Below are 15,612 nucleotides of genomic sequence, written 5' to 3' on the forward strand. Positions count from 1 at the left end.
GCTTCAGGTGTGGATGTTCTAAACTTAAATCAGCCTTATTCTGCATGGAAACCAAGAATTGTGCTGCTCTTCCTCATGCATGTGCCAGGAAGTTGGAAATATTGGAAGTGTGACCGATTATGCACTATACGTAAGTCCTTACCTAATTCACGGCCGTGAAAATCACGTCACAAACTGTGAAATGAGCTTTTTCCGTGTAATATGCGTTCAAGTGCCTCACATTTACTGGTTGATTTGCACCATGAGGGGTCTTACCAATCCTACGGCAATTCAGTTAGCAATCGGTTAGTCAAAATGTCCAAGATGTCGAAGTGTAAAGCATCTAAAAACTCTTTATAGGTAACTGAATTTGGAAAACTCCCAACCAAATTTGTGGGGACACGGGGCGTGTCAAACACAGACGAGAATTTTCGTATTTGCTGTGTATTCACCAACTGGGATTCAAACTCGCTATCTTGAGATCTCAGCTGTGTTAAATTCGCTCATAAGACAGCTGCTTTACTTGAGTGCCCCAAAAGCTCTAACCAATTTACCACTTTCTCTGAAAATGCATGCCTCGGTTTTGATCCGTGTTTATTTCTTCTGCCACCCAGGTTTTTAAAAACGTGAAGCTTTTTATGGATAACAAACAGGAAGGAGATGACCTGTTTGATCGGCTGAATGTGAGTATACACTCCGGTTCCATATTTAGCATCTTTTTACCTCACATTGATTGTAGGATTTCTAAGCCTCTCCTGCACTGCCAGCAGTTTAAATAGCGAGCTTAAGGTAACGTGTCTGATCTGACATGTACAGCGTGTTAAAACCGAACGCGAGTGGGTGAATTAGCGCATCGTCATTGGGAGCTGGTGCTGAATGCCAGCGAGACCTTTTACAGAGGGAGCGAAGAGATTAAAAGAGATGAAGTGAAGAAGAGAGCGATTGAGAGGCAGGCCAGCTGGGTAATTGTAGGAGCGAGTTCAGGGACATGCTAAAGTGCTTCGTGCTGATCTTTCACTCTAAAACAGCCCCAAGAAAGAACAGCATCCAATATCTGCCGTGTAGCTGCGCACAGATTATTCCAAATTGTATTACATGCTGCACCCGTCTGTCTCTCTGTTCGTCTGTCTCACTCGGTTTGCTGCTCTTCTGATTCGATTAAACTAGAAAAAGCCTGAACCTGACTGATTTTGACTTTAATATTTCACACTGTACCGCTCTTAACCACAAAATTTACCCCCACCGTCCCCCAAAAGTGTTTCATTCGTCTGTTTTCCATACATTGGTTTAAAAAAGAAACCCTTTATGTAATAAATCATCTTTGTCTTTATTAGTAGAATTCATTCTTATAATTTAAATAATAAAGTAGTAAATGTAATAATAAGTATTATACTTTTTAAACCTGATTTGGCACTTTTTTTTTTTTTTTTTTTTTTTTGCTGGATGCCCCTGATTCAACCCTCATTTTTGTCTGGATTTGGGATCAGCACTGAGAGAGCACTGACAAATGCACCTCCCAGTGTCTCAGCTGTTGGGTCTTCCCCCTCCACCCTCAGACATAGACAATCATGGCTGTGTAGACACCCGACCGGTCAATAGCATTTGCAGAAATTTAAACCCTGAATCTCAGCAGTAGTGGTATAGCATATTTTACTGTTGGCCCACCTTTGCACCCTATAATAAAATCCTAAACTAAATGTAAAGCTGATCCAAGACTGAAGGTTCTTTTCCACAAAATTTTAAATTATTTTGTACTGTTTGTGCAGGCGACATGGTGGCTTGGTGGGTAGCAATGTCGCCTCGCAGCTAGAAGGTCATTGACTCCCAGGTGGAACGGTTCGGGTCCTTTCTTTTTTATATATATATATATTATTTTTATTTTTTTTGTTTATGCATTTTCTACCCTTTTTCTCCCGACTTTTAGCGTGTCCAGTTGCCCGATTGCGTCACGCTTCCTCTCCACTAATGCTGGCCCCGGCTCCGATTGAGGAGAATGAAGTTAACCCATGCCCCATCCAACACGTGGGCAGCAGCTGTATGCATTTTGTCACCTACACCAGACGAGATCAGCTGCGGACCAGCTCTGTGTACGGAGAGACACACCCTGATCTGCACTCTTTCCCTGTCTCTGTGCAGGCGCCATCAATCAGCCAGCAGAGGTCGTAGTTGCATCAGTCATGAGAGAGTTCCTATCTGGCTCAATACCCCACCCCTCAACAGGCCAGTCGTCGTTCGTGTGGCTACTCGGCCCAGCCGGCAGGCTCGATATGATGTATTCGAGATCTCAGCTCTGGTGTGCTAGCGTGTGTTTTTACCGCCACCTGAGTGGCCTCTCTGAGTTTGCATGTTCTCCCCTTGGGTTTCCTCCGGGAGCAAAAAAGAATCTGAATTTTGCTTCAATTTAAGTTAAAGACAGGCGCAACTCCTTAAATTGTGAACTTGAGAATTGTAAATCTGAGCTGAGTAGTTACTCCCCTGTAAGATCCCATAAGAACGTAAAATGTGAGCCAGACCTTCCTGTTGATCATCCAGTTTATTGTCAGGTGTCCACATACATTTGACCTTGTTGTGTACTTTGTGTCCTCAACTGGTCAACCGAAGGCAAAAAGCTCCCCGAACAGCCAGTAAAAATATCTGAATTACAGGGTTGGCAAAAAATGGGTGGGAAAGATCCCCAGCATCTGGTCATGTCTACGGATCACAAACTTCATGCAGTCATCAAGGGAAGGATTTACAACCTGGCATTAAACATGACACATTTCTGACTGGTTGATAATTTGTTCTTTTACTTGTGGCATGGCATGGACTTCGGTTTCTGTCTGGTTTATCCAGCACAGATTTGAATTAGGGCGCACAGTCTGTGCTAGCTTTTGTTATTTTGGCTGCGGGTTCCCGCTCATTAAAAATCCAGCATGATTTAGCTAGGAACCAAAAGGCAAAACTAGTCATTGCATAATTTACACAGTGCACTGCAATTCAGCCAGCGGCTAGCAGGTGTGTGTCGTTCGGAGCTTAACTGCAGGTCCAGATGTGTCAGTGATGATCCTGGCTCTCCTCTTTGTTCTGTCAGGAACTCCAGCCAGGGCCATTAACACAGATAAACACACATCTACTCCCCAGCTGTGCTGATGCCAGGTCTTTGCCATGGGCATCCCAGATTGTGACCGTAAATCGGATCTATGATTTGATAATCATAATTTAAGTGTGTGCACCCCGTGTGGGTGCTGCGTGGTAAGTTAGCCCATTTCAACGCCAAGTGTGAGGGTCGGGTGTTTGTCTTGGATGTCGGTCACATGACATTATTTTTTATTCTCCTCCAGAGCATCACAGCTGTTTCTCAGTCTGAAAGTGGACTGGTGTGATGGCACGTGTGACGCTTCTAATAGGATTCCTAAAGTGATTGGACACCCACAGTATAAACATGCACTGTTCCTTTTATGTATATGTGTTTGCAGTCTATTAGCAGTGTGTAAACACTATTAACTCCAGACTGCCAGACTTGGAAGGTTTTTAATTAAAAACATACCTGACTACATACTTTTTTTTTTATTTTTTATTAAAAGAAAAAGGCAAACATTACTGTTGACACTGATCAGCCAAATGGTAGAAGACAACAACACACACACACACACACACACACACACCATCTAGGGGAAATATTGAACTATTAATTATACTACTCAACATTTCTATAATTACTGGTTTAAAAAGTCAGATGTTAGCATCCTGCCACCTTTCAAATAAGTCCCCAGGGGCATAATGTTGGCATTATACACTCTATAGAAGGAAAACACAGTCATTAAGTCACAGCACCAATGCCTGAAATGTAGCTGGGCAACTATTGTTTTGAAACTAATACAACTCGGAGACTAAGAGACAACCCAAAAAAATATATAGGTAAATAAATAACATAAAGAAAAAAAAACATGCATTACAAAGCCTTTTTTCTACAATTTTCCACAGGAATATATTAAATGTTAGATGCAGCAGATAATATCTGGCATAAAGACCTGAGTTACTTTGATAAAGGTCAAGTCAGTACAAGTATCTCCAAAACAGAAAGGGGTGCTCGCAGACATCTATATTATGTACCCACTGACGGTGATCAGAGTAGGGACAAGCCACAAACCACAACAGGTTGTTGGCCGGTCAAGATTCATTGATGCAAGAGGATATGAAGGCTATAGTGAAAAGTACAGACCAACAGAAGAGCTACTGTGGCCCAAAGTGCCGATAATTTTAGTACTGCTGTTGAGGTCAGTATTTATTTTAAACAGTGCGACGTGAGTCTAGCACCATATTTAAAAATTTACTGAAACTGGGAAGATTAATCATGTAATAAACCATCCAGCTGCTGTTTAATCGGAATTTTTTTACCTGATGTTTGTTGTGTACGCACTCAGCATGACAAATTTCACACATGCATGGACTTGGATGCAATTTTGCTAAAAGGTGGAGGTCGATGCCCAAGTAATCTATGCGGTGCATGACTCCAGGTTACAAATATGTGGTAAAGAGTGAATTTTCCTCTCTTTTTACCCCCTAAACAAAGCTCAGTTTAGTATTAATAATTGCCAAGCTATGTCTCAGTTGCTTTACAAGGTATTGGTTTTTTGACTAAATAAATGTTTTTCTTCTATAGAGTATATAATGTCAACAGTTATGCCCCTGTGGACTCATTTGAAAGGTGGAAGAATGCTAGCATCTGTTTTTTTTTTAAAACCAATAGTTGTAGAAATGGTGGGTTGTATAAATAATGGTTCAATATTTCCCCTGTGCACCACTGCAAAGATTTTGCCAACACATTTCTTAATACAATACTGCCATCTAGAGCAGAAACCTGAAGTCACATTTTCATTCATTTTCTTTCTGTGATGTGTACTTACTTAAGTACCAAGTGTTTAGTAGTAGTATTCTTCCACCAACTTCAGGCTTAAAATAGTTTACTTCAAAGCAGAACAATAAACTTCCAAGTAATGTGCCGACTTAACTTATGGTTAGCCTTTATGGAAAGAGCCTTGAGCTTGGACAGTCTTTACCATACTGATAAACATCAAATAAATTATTATTAAAGTCATTAAGTCAGTTAAAAAGCTGATTCATAAATTTGTTACAAAGTTGATATTAAATTAATTTGGCAGATCATGTTCAAAGTAGTCTGAATAATTTTTAATTTTAGCATTTCATCTAGAAATGGTTAGATTTATTCCTAGTCCAGAAGTTTCCTGTCTTTTAGATGTTTGAACCTTAAATAAAAAAAGATGGTGGGCCTAAGTCCCTTTCACTTGTCAGAGTTTAAAAGGTGTAGAAGCAAAGAATCAAGGTTTATTAAGTATTTTTGTGATACAATTTGTATGTAAAAATAAAATCTATAAATGAGCATAAATGCATATTTAATCAAGTATTGATTAAGGGAGAAAAGTATTTGGACACCTCAAATGTATTATGTTCCTACTTTGTTTCAAAACACAGTGGCGGCACAGTGGCTAAGTGGGTAGCACTGTTGCCTCACAGCAAGAAGGTCCTGGGTTCGATCCCCAGGTGGGGCGATCCAGGTCCTTTCTGTGTGGAGTTTGCATGTTCTCCCCGTGTCTGCATGGGTTTCCTTCGGGAGGTCCGTTTTTTTCCCGCAGTCCAAAGACATGCAAGTGAGGTGAATTGAAGATACAAAATTGTCTGACTGTTTGATATAACCTTGTGAACTGATGAATCTTGTATAACGAGTAACTACCATTTCTGTCATGAATATAAACAGAGTGTAAAACATGTTAAAATCCTAATAAACAAACAATAAACCTGCTGTTGGCAGTTTCAGCTTTGAGACAGTTGTAACAAGAAAATATTTGCCAAGTCCAACAGATTTTGCGAGTAAATGTGATATGCAGTAAAGGTACATCTAAAAATGAAAAGACATTTCTGTCATTGTTTTGCTTTTTTAATTTTATATTAGTAGTGGTTGTATATACAGAATCAATAATGTTAATGTTCACTTTATTATTTTTTTCTTCAGACAGCAATGTTGAATAAGTATCTGAGTTCTCTGATGCCTGGTCTGACTGCGAAGGTTTTCAGGACGTTCAACGCCTCCATGACTCTACAGCAACAACTCAAAGAGCTCACTAACTGTGAGTTATTATCTCTCTCTTTCTTGTTCTCTGTTCCTCTCTCTTTCTACCCCTCTCTCCTGTTATTCCTTCTCTATATCATCCCCCTCTCCTTTTCCTTTCCTTTGTCTTTCTTTCGGTCCCTCTTTCTCTCTCTTGCTCTTTTTTGGTAATGCTGTTACTATTGGCTTGAGACTTCCAGCTGAGTTGATCATGCTCAGGTATAAATAGCTGGTGGTATGGTTTACTATGGCATCTTTAAAGAAGAATTGATTTTAGTTTTTCTATATTCAAGGACACAGTCTTTACAGTGCTTCTCTAAAAGCAAACTTGTAGTGTCTCTTCAGTTAAACATACATGAGACATTTTCTTTTAATATGAGTCCAGGGATTGATGTGTTTTGTAATTTGATGGCCAGTTCATTTAGATATGTTGAACAATGTTGGACTGCAGCCTTGTTTTACTCCATTGTTTAATTTAAAGTGTTCTGTTCTTTTAGTGTCAGATTCATTGCTTTGTAATTGTTTGTAAAATAATCCATCATGCCATAGTTAAAGGCTTTTGTTATTTTTAGAGCAAAATAAAGATTTTTCTGTTTTTATGATGTACATGTTTTTGTATCAGGGTTTGGAGAGATTTCTCTCTCTTACACTCCTTTTCCATCTTGTCTCTGTCCTGCTAACTGTAATTAATTCTACGCTGGATTTAGAACAGCCATTCATACTTAAATTAATCACACAGCAACTCGCTGTTCACTCTCAGTACTGAACAGGCGGTGGCTTCATAATGGTTGAACCCTGCTGTAGAGAGAGAATCTGTACAACCAGGTCAAGTTAGCAACATGAGCTAAGAATAAACTGGTTATACATAACTAGTCTGAAGTTTCTTACCTTCCTCAATAGAGATGCATTTTTTTATGTCTCAAAGTATTCTTTCTTTGTTTCAGTAAGCCCTTTATTGTTCTTTTGTTTGTGATTGTCATCATTGTTTTTAATCATCTTTTATTTTCTTGTGAGCCATTTTTGTGCTATTATTTTAGTCACATTTTAAAATTTGTCATTGTGACTTTCTATTTATTTTTTATGCTTTTTTTCCATTTCAATTTTCTTTCTCTTTTTTTTGGTGTTTTTGGTCTTTCTTTTTTAATTCTTAACCCTTTTTCTTTCTTTACTTTCTCTTTTAGGTCGATTCTTTTATTTTCTGAATCTGCTTTTCTTCTGTTCCTGTTTAATTGCAGTGGCATTATATGATCTCAGAGAAGTGGGATTTTGTTCCTCACTGTGCTGTCTGATGTGAATAATGCTGGCAGGTTTATACTGATACTTAGAACATGTTCATGTTTTTAGTCTGTATAAAATGTACATTGTGTGCTAAACTGAAGCAGACCAGTGACCTCATCACATTAAATGAGTGCAGACATGAGTCAGTATATCATTCCTTTAAATTCAGCACTATAAAGCTCTTACTGGTCTGTGCTGTAGCTGTAATTGGTTTATGCTGGTTTCAGACTGATTCATAAGGCAGTTATTGGTTATGGCATTGCAACAACAAACTAATGTTTTAAAATCATTTTATAGATCAAAGTTCTCCATCAGCAACACAGATTTCACTCTTGCTAATATGATCTCTTTGGGAAAGCACAGTGGTGGCAGCATCATGCTATGGGGTGAGAATTGAGGGACGAATAAAAGCAGCCAAATACAGAAACATCCTTGAAGGAAACCTTTTCCAGAGCACATGCAAACTTTGAGTAGGATGACAATTCATGTCAGTTTAACATGACATTGACATGAAGCAATAATCCAAAACAACGCTGGACTGGCTTTGAGCACTGGAATGTCTTCGAGTGGCCAAGAAGACCAGATCTCAGTAAAATGCTTTATCTGCATTGATTTTAAATGCATGTCATTTTTTCACATTTTACTCATAAATACAAAATATGTATTTTTGTGCATATTATAGGTGAAAGAAATTAGATTTATGAGTAAAACAAACAATTTTATCAATTAAAATTCACTATACAAGTGTGCAAACGAACTTACTTTTTTCCTATGCAGCTTTAGAAAACACTGCTGAGAAGCTGCTCTCCTATAACAGGGCGAACCGGGCGGTTGCAGTTCTCTGTAACCATCAGCGGGCGCCACCAAAGACCTTTGAACAGTCCATGGCCAACCTGCAAACAAAGGTGAGCAGATACACGAGCAGATTGGACAAAAACACACTGATTATTGAACTTTATTAAGTTTGAGCTTGAAGAAAACGTTGAAATATTATTAGCACACTCAATTCCTCCACCCTGCTTTTTTATATATAATTATTTAAAGTTTAAAGTAATTTAAAACCTTTTTTTTTTTAATATATAAATACATCCCTCGCTGCAAGAGGTTTGTACATGGTGGTTGCTATGATAACTGGGAATACAACACATAGTGGAGTGCTCAAGTGGCACAGTGGTCTGATGAGCCCACTACCACTGAGATCCAAGTTTTAAGTCGAAACGGCTGGGCACCAACACACACAACTGGTCTCTGTCGGCTAGGATAATCGAAGAAATTCCTTATTCTGGCTGGTCAAGGGTGCTGGTCGAGGTCCTAGTGCAAACTACAGCTGTACAACCCAGTGGGATTTTTGAGGTGTGCTTGTTGTATGTGACTTCAAGTGCTTCTCTGATATCTCTTATATTTTCAGATTGAGAGCAGGAAAGAACAGCTAGCTCTTGCTAAAAAGGAGCTAAAACAAGCAAAGAAGGAGGCAAAAGAAAGCTCAGACACCAAGCTGCAGACGTACGTTTCCTTTACTACATTAGAAGAAAATTTTATCAAAGTCTTACAGGTCTTCTGAAATGTCTGTTTGTGTGTGTTTGTACATAGTGTGGTGGAGAAGAAGAAGAGGGCAGTGCAGAGGTGTGAGGAACAGCTGCTGAGGATGGAAGTTCAGGCTACAGACAAAGAGGAGAACAAGCAGATCGCCCTGGGCACCTCCAAGCTAAACTACCTGGACCCACGCATCAGCGTGGCCTGGTGAGCCTCTTCCAAACTGATTATATTTCTGCAGTTTAAAGCAGCGGTGAAGTCAAGCTGTTCCGTATGCATAGAAACGTAAACTAGAAGATCAAAAGTAAGACTTTGCTTTCTTTCCCCATGTGTACTCATGTGTTTTGCTGCCTTGTAGGTGTAAGAACATGGAGGTGCCGCTGGATAAAATCTACAACAAGACGCAGAGGGACAAGTTTGCTTGGGCCATCGACATGACTGAGCTTGACTTTCAGTTTTAACTAGTCTGTAATTCAACTTCTCAGGTTTTATCATGATGCTGTTAGCAGCAGACATACTTTTAAAATGCAGTTTGCACTTTATTGTTCTTTGATCAAATGTCAATTTTTTAGTACAAGACGTTAATAAATCGTTTTATCTTGAAATCACTTGTTACACCTGGTTTCAATGCTCATAAACAGTGCGGCCACACCCACAGACTTTATAAAACCCACCGTTTGCTGCCAGAGGCGTTTGATCTATAACAGGCAAATCAACATGTTGCACTTTAGTGAACCACCTAAATGTTCAAAATGGATGTTTTAAAACTGGACTTATTAGTAATTTAAGTAGTTCACTGAAATGTGTTTGCATAAATGTTTGCCACCTTGATTTTCATGAACAAAATGTGGTTCCAGTTAAACAGGTTTTCTGGGGTTTTGTTATACTGGTAAGCGCTTAATCTCTCTCTGCTTAAAATGAACCCACACTATATATGTGGTAGATACAGAAAAAGTTGAAAACTGCCGGTGTGTTGCTGTGTACTGCAACTTTCTCAAACATTGCTTTTTATACAAACTGTTTTGCTTCACCATTGCTGAATATGGGAGGTACACAAACATTCCTAATCCCTTGTGTACAGTGATTGTAATGGTTACATACCAACAGCTTTATAAAGGTTTAATTTTTATAAAGGTTTTAATTTTCCACACACAGGAGACAAGTGGGCACAAAGCATTTATTCTGTCATTTATTCTGTCCAGGGACACACCCTGGACAGACTGCCTAGACAGGGTTGCAAAGTGTTTAATGCCACTGGGGGCAAGATAGCAATATACCCTTTACAGAATGCCAGTTAACTGCAGGGCAGCTGACACACTCATACCTAGGGACAGCAGCCAACAGTGGCAGGGCTTGACATTTCAACCTTCATCAGTAGTCCAGAATTCTAACCACTGCACACTGGGTCTTTTTGCATGTAACTGTATATAGTCCCTGACTACCAGTAAGTTCAAAATCTATCAGCTCTCGTCTGCATTATGATTATGATGACTACCTGCCTGATTTTTTCAGGTTATTAAAGTTAGTGCAAAAAAACGTAATTAACAAGTATTAGGGGAAAAAATGAAATTGAAATTTGAGTGCATCTTAAACTGAGAAGGTTAAGTGTATAACTGTACCAACAATTTAACAATCAAGCTCGTATACACTGTAAAACAGAGCAATTTGACAAAGGATGTAAACGAACAAACTGCTTAGAGCACTCAAACATGCAGCTCAGCATTTAAGTAGTAATTCAAGCTGAGAAGAAAGTAAATTCAGTTACAAATATTTGGGGAATGGAGTTTGTACAGTCACTCTGGGGATAAGGGTAACGTCATCTCGTTAATCACAAGCAATTTGGATAAATATGAGGAATGGACTGCAAATGGTGTCAAATGTAACCCTCAACTACTTGTATTCACCAAGATCCTGATTTTCAAATACAACTGAAGTACCAACATCAGAAATGTTTTCTTGCAGTTTCACACATGAAAGTCAGACATTGTTTTGTATGAAACCATTTTAATTGCACAAATTCCATTGAAGGTGGAATGGTGACGGGTTGGCAGACACAGTGCTCATATTACAATAACAGGCATCAACCGTGCTGTCAGTTGGCCTTAAACTGGGTTAAAAACGTATTAAAGAAAACCTACATTTGAAGAAGTTGCACTATTAGGAATTGTAAATATGATCGTAAGTCAGTATAAAAAAAAACCTATACAACACAAATCTAAGCAGTCACCGCTGGGGAAAAGTCTGCTGGAACGTCCTCACTAAACAACCTGTTGGGACAAAATAAATGATTTTAGAGCAAGGTTGTATTTAACACATTTATAAGTGATTTTTACAGACCCTATGTCCAAATGAAGACATTTTGTAAAATAAAATAATAAAAGACTTTCTGATTATGTTGCTCTTGAATTGTATTTTCAGACAATTAAAAAGAAAGAAATAAAGTACTTGGTGTTTTGGCTGACCAACACAACAAAAAATAAAGTCTAGATATTTTTCTCTACTATTATAACAAGTGCAATATTTTTGTGTGCTTTTAGATTGATCAGGTCCGATTGTTACAACATTTTATGAGCAATCCTGTAGATGTTTACAAACAATTTCTGTGACTAAATGTACCTTCATTAAGAAGCCTCTCCTTTGGGCTTGTTCTCCCCCTCTGCCTCCTCCACACCTGCCTGAGTCATCAGGTCAGCAATGTTCTTCTCCAGGTCATCAATACGTGTGCTCATCTCGTCAAGTGAGCCTGGTTAAGGAAGATGAGGGAAGCAGCATCCAGCTGCAAGTTTCATACTATGCTGTTATACTGAAGCAGTGGCAAATATATTTGAGCATGTGCTATTATTTTACTTTATTACAAACATGTGGAGGGTGAAACAAGCTAATACCAGTACATAAACGGAATCGTACAGGTAAAACTTTCCAGTCAGTAATTACTCAATAGTAATTAGTAGTAGATGTTTGTGACATTTGGCAATTCTTTGTTTTAACACATTTCTATAAAGAAGGAAATACTATCCGAACATATTAAAATGTATTTAAAATGTTTTACTCTTTTGGCAGTAAATACTGTGTTGCTTCACTATCGTTTTGGTGCTTATTTAATTGTTATTTTTCCCTCTATAATGCATTTTATCTATGATCAGGAATTAAAGTTAATTTTTATCAAACCGAAGGATATTTCTTCCAATGATTTGATCTGACATGGTCTGGAATTTGTCCTGCATCTGCTGAAGCAACGTCTGCACCTGTTAGAGACAAAACATTTACAAAGAAAAAAAAAGATGAATATTTATTACAGTAAACATGTTTAAGCTGAGTGTGTAAAATCATTCACAAAACATGGGGCCTTTCTGGCATTTTCTGCATAAATCCAGGACAAGGTTGTTAAACCACTGGACGGAATACTCTGTATGGGTATTCTAAAATTATTTATCTATAATGTGATCATGGTGGAGTTATACATACCGTGTTATACAGCCAACACATTACTGACCGTATAGTGTATAAATGTATAGAATATAATACAGCAAGGATCAATGAAGAAACAAATGTATAAAATAAGCATTTTCGATCTAAAGAAAGGTCGTATTGTAGGACTTTTTTAAATATTGGGTCAAAACACTACATCTGTCCAAATATTAAAAGAATTAAACATTGTATTAAATCATATGTTTGTATGTGGTTGCAGATCAGTTTCCATGGTTTTAGTGTTGACAGGCAGACAGTAAGCTAGCAAGCTAATCTGTTATTGTATTTCAGCTAAACAAACGACAGAACAGCTGAAAATTTTCGAAAATATAAATTACTATCATTAAATTAAATATCTTCACACTGTGTATATGCGCTGTTAATCACACAAAAATCGCTACATTAGTTCTGTTAGACCAGTTAGCACAGCAACCAGCCTAATTAGATTAGCTTGCCTAGCTTGGTATGTCGAGGTATGTAACTTACCACTGCTGTAAGATCCTGGACAGATTTAGGATCAGTCTCTGCCATTATTAATGTCTAAACGTGAATAAACAATTAACCTGGAACGAGTTAATACTCTGCGAAATGCAAAATAAACCGAATTAAACAGACTCCACAAGAATCAGCTGGTGTTGACTGCAAACACCGGCGAGATTGTGTGAGTTCTCGCGAGATCCCCCCCAAACCCGAAAAGCTCATGTTTAAAAATCTTGGTTCCAAACCTGTAACAAAAAACTCGGTAAATCTGAGGCTAAACTGTCGTGTCACTATTTTACACACGTATAGTTGTAATAAATATGCAGTGATGATGTGAGCTAGTAATTTGTTGTACGTAGTAATTTTAGAAAATCGGCATTGTGATGTCTCTCCGCCCTGCTGTGTTTAATTCGGGCTATGCTGTATGTAGTCGAGCTGTTCGACTCCAGAAGTGTTGGAGTCGACTCAGAATCGATTCCAGTAAAGTGTAAAAGATGGATTCAATTCCAAGATTCAGTTTTATATAAAATCTAAATACCATGTTTACCACTGGTATGTTATGCAGGTTGTATTTGCAAATTCCTGTAAGATTTATATATATTTTTTTTATACTTTTAATCAAATATGTCATCAGTCACAGATGGATTCATTCATCTTCAAAGGCTGCTTTCGGCTTGGATTAGGCATGTATTCCATTCATTCATTAATCTAAAAAAAACTGTTTAGGCTTGCACTGGGCCTGCTGTATCACATTATTTATTTATTCTTAATAACCACTTTAGAGCTGCACTGGACTAAGGACTCTGGACAGGCCATCAGTTCACAGCAGGCAGGGAAATGAAAATGGGGCGTTTAGATCATCTGGTATAACATCTGGAATAAACAATTCAGGGTGTCCGTCCTTTTACCTACTTGATTTAAGTTTGGATTAGGTTCTAGGCTCACTGAAACATTAACCATGAGTTACTCACTCACCCTTTACTCATACAGTCAAACCTGAGAACAATTTAGAGTCCACAGATCAAAGGGAGGATACCAGTTAAATCAAAACCCACATGATACAAGAAGAACATGCAAAACACTTTATACATAGTAACCAGAGGCGAAGTTTAAGTTCAGGTTGGGCACCACAGTGGCTCGGTGGGTAGCACTGTCGCCTCACAGCAAGAAGGTCCTGGGTTCGATCCCCAGGTAGGGCACTCCGGGTCCTTTCTGTGTGGAGTTTGCATGTTCTCCCCACATCTGTGTGGGTTTCCTCCGGGGCTCCGATTTCCTCCCACAGTCCAAAGACAAAGAAATGCAAGAAATGCAAATGGGGTAAACTGGAGATACAAAACTATCCATGTTTGACATTAAACTTGTGAACTGATCTTGTGTAATGAGTAACTACCGTTTCTGTCATTAATGTAACCAAATTATGTAAAACATGACGTTAAAATCCTAATAAATAAATAAAATTAAATAAATCCAGGTCACAGGAACGCATGAGGCCTTTGAGCATTCAGCGCTACCACTTTTTAAAGGTTAATGATTTCGAACCGAATTTGTCACAATGTTTGGAATCGACTCAATCGCGTTCGTTTCGACTCATGATTCTCGTTGCCTTGAATTAAAGAATCGACTCCTTTAGGGTTCGATTGCCAGCCTTAATATTTAGACTCTCCATTCATACTTTGACCCGAGTTTTTTTTGGTAAGTATCACCAGGGTGTTTTGTTCTTTAAATGTGTTTTCTTTTTAATTACTCAGTGGGGGATTGTTGTGCTTTTTATTCATTGTTAAATCACATCCTTTTGTAGTTACTCTTTGCCGGTGGTAATATTCTCTGTATGACTGGAGCCCGGACGTGTCGCCAGTGACTGACTCATCATCATCCTGCTGATGAAGGTAAACATAACGTTATATTTTCACAATTTTAAACTAATGTGTGATTAACATGCATTCATATGGGTATACGTCAGCAAAGTACAGCAATGCTACGTGGTCTAGCATACACACCCTTACTGGTTTTAGTGGTGTTTCGTTTGCGTGCAGTATAATGTGTGTAAACAACGCAGTAAACAGTGATGGTTTACATTTAACCGCTCATCGATAGACGATCTGAATTTATCACGTTTACAGATCGGTTATGATAAAAAAAAAAAAAACGGAACAACTCGGTCGAAACTGCAAAACGGTAAGAATCTCAAGTTGTTTTGGTATTAACCAACATTGAAACAAAAAGCGCACATATGCGATTTACATGTATCAGAAGTACAGCAGTGCATTTATCAGAAAGCGGTGCTTATGTGTTTTGAAGGATTTGTGTAGTAATAGTGCGCTATTCTTAGATTGGGATCCATTACTAGTGGCATTTTAGTGCAAGCACTTCTGCACAACTGCTGCATCTCAGTTCCCAAACACCATAACATACAGATCAGACCTGCTGGATTGACCATTTCACCCATGTAGGAAGGATTATGTGTTTGCCTTTGTCCACGTCAGTATGGGGAAGTATTTTGTTGATCACATCTAAATCTCTGGTCTGGGGAACAAAGCAATCTGTGTGAGGAAATGCCCTGCCCCCCTAAGGCATGTTGAAGTTCCCCTAAGACGTGGTGAAGTTAAAACACAACTGAGATTTCCCTTCTTTTATTCTCCGTTCACTAAATGCTGCCCATTTGCCTTAATAATCAGATCAGTATGTCTAAAAAGAAAGCAAGAAACTATATATTTAAATGTGCACAGGTCTTGGTTTATTTTTCGTAATATTGGGCGGCACGGTGGCTA

General features: G+C 38.5%; 3 protein-coding genes across 10 annotated transcripts in view; 2 read left to right on the forward strand and 1 right to left on the reverse strand.

The window, feature by feature from the left end:
• Positions 1 to 9,495, forward strand: part of zgc:173742 (DNA topoisomerase I, mitochondrial) — a 42,331-nt gene extending 32,836 nt beyond the window's left edge. For 6 of the 7 annotated variants that reach the window (XM_063004225.1, XM_063004224.1, XM_063004226.1 and 3 more), the window contains 6 exons: positions 594 to 662; positions 5,990 to 6,104; positions 8,141 to 8,268; positions 8,772 to 8,866; positions 8,954 to 9,103; positions 9,255 to 9,495. In XM_063004225.1, the coding sequence (XP_062860295.1) occupies positions 594 to 662; positions 5,990 to 6,104; positions 8,141 to 8,268; positions 8,772 to 8,866; positions 8,954 to 9,103; positions 9,255 to 9,357 (660 nt within the window). In that variant the 3' untranslated portion in view covers positions 9,358 to 9,495. Of the gene's footprint in view, positions 1 to 593; positions 663 to 5,989; positions 6,105 to 7,660; positions 7,953 to 8,140; positions 8,269 to 8,771; positions 8,867 to 8,953; positions 9,104 to 9,254 lie in introns of those variants that run through there. The other variant, XR_010013985.1, reaches the window with a different exon arrangement.
• A 1,385-nt stretch (positions 9,496 to 10,880) lies between these two features.
• Positions 10,881 to 13,073, reverse strand: hsbp1b (heat shock factor binding protein 1b). The gene is made up of 4 exons (XM_063004773.1): positions 12,851 to 13,073; positions 12,075 to 12,141; positions 11,513 to 11,633; positions 10,881 to 11,163 (listed from the first exon to the last, which is right to left on the reverse strand). The coding sequence occupies exons 1-3, from the start codon at positions 12,893 to 12,895 to the stop codon at positions 11,518 to 11,520; spliced, it is 228 nt and encodes a 75-aa protein (XP_062860843.1). The 5' UTR covers positions 12,896 to 13,073; the 3' UTR covers positions 10,881 to 11,163; positions 11,513 to 11,517.
• A 1,405-nt stretch (positions 13,074 to 14,478) lies between these two features.
• The window catches only part of si:dkey-246g23.2 (solute carrier family 66 member 2), a 44,824-nt gene continuing 43,690 nt past the window's right edge, over positions 14,479 to 15,612 (forward strand). The window contains exons 1-2 of one of the 2 annotated variants that reach the window (XM_063004776.1): positions 14,479 to 14,536; positions 14,643 to 14,730. The gene's annotated coding sequence lies outside the window, so the exon portion shown is untranslated. Of the gene's footprint in view, positions 14,537 to 14,642; positions 14,731 to 15,612 lie in introns of those variants that run through there. The other variant, XM_063004774.1, reaches the window with a different exon arrangement.

This window comes from Trichomycterus rosablanca, chromosome 11, assembly GCF_030014385.1.
Source record: "Trichomycterus rosablanca isolate fTriRos1 chromosome 11, fTriRos1.hap1, whole genome shotgun sequence".
NCBI classification, from domain to species: Eukaryota; Metazoa; Chordata; class Actinopteri; order Siluriformes; family Trichomycteridae; genus Trichomycterus; species Trichomycterus rosablanca.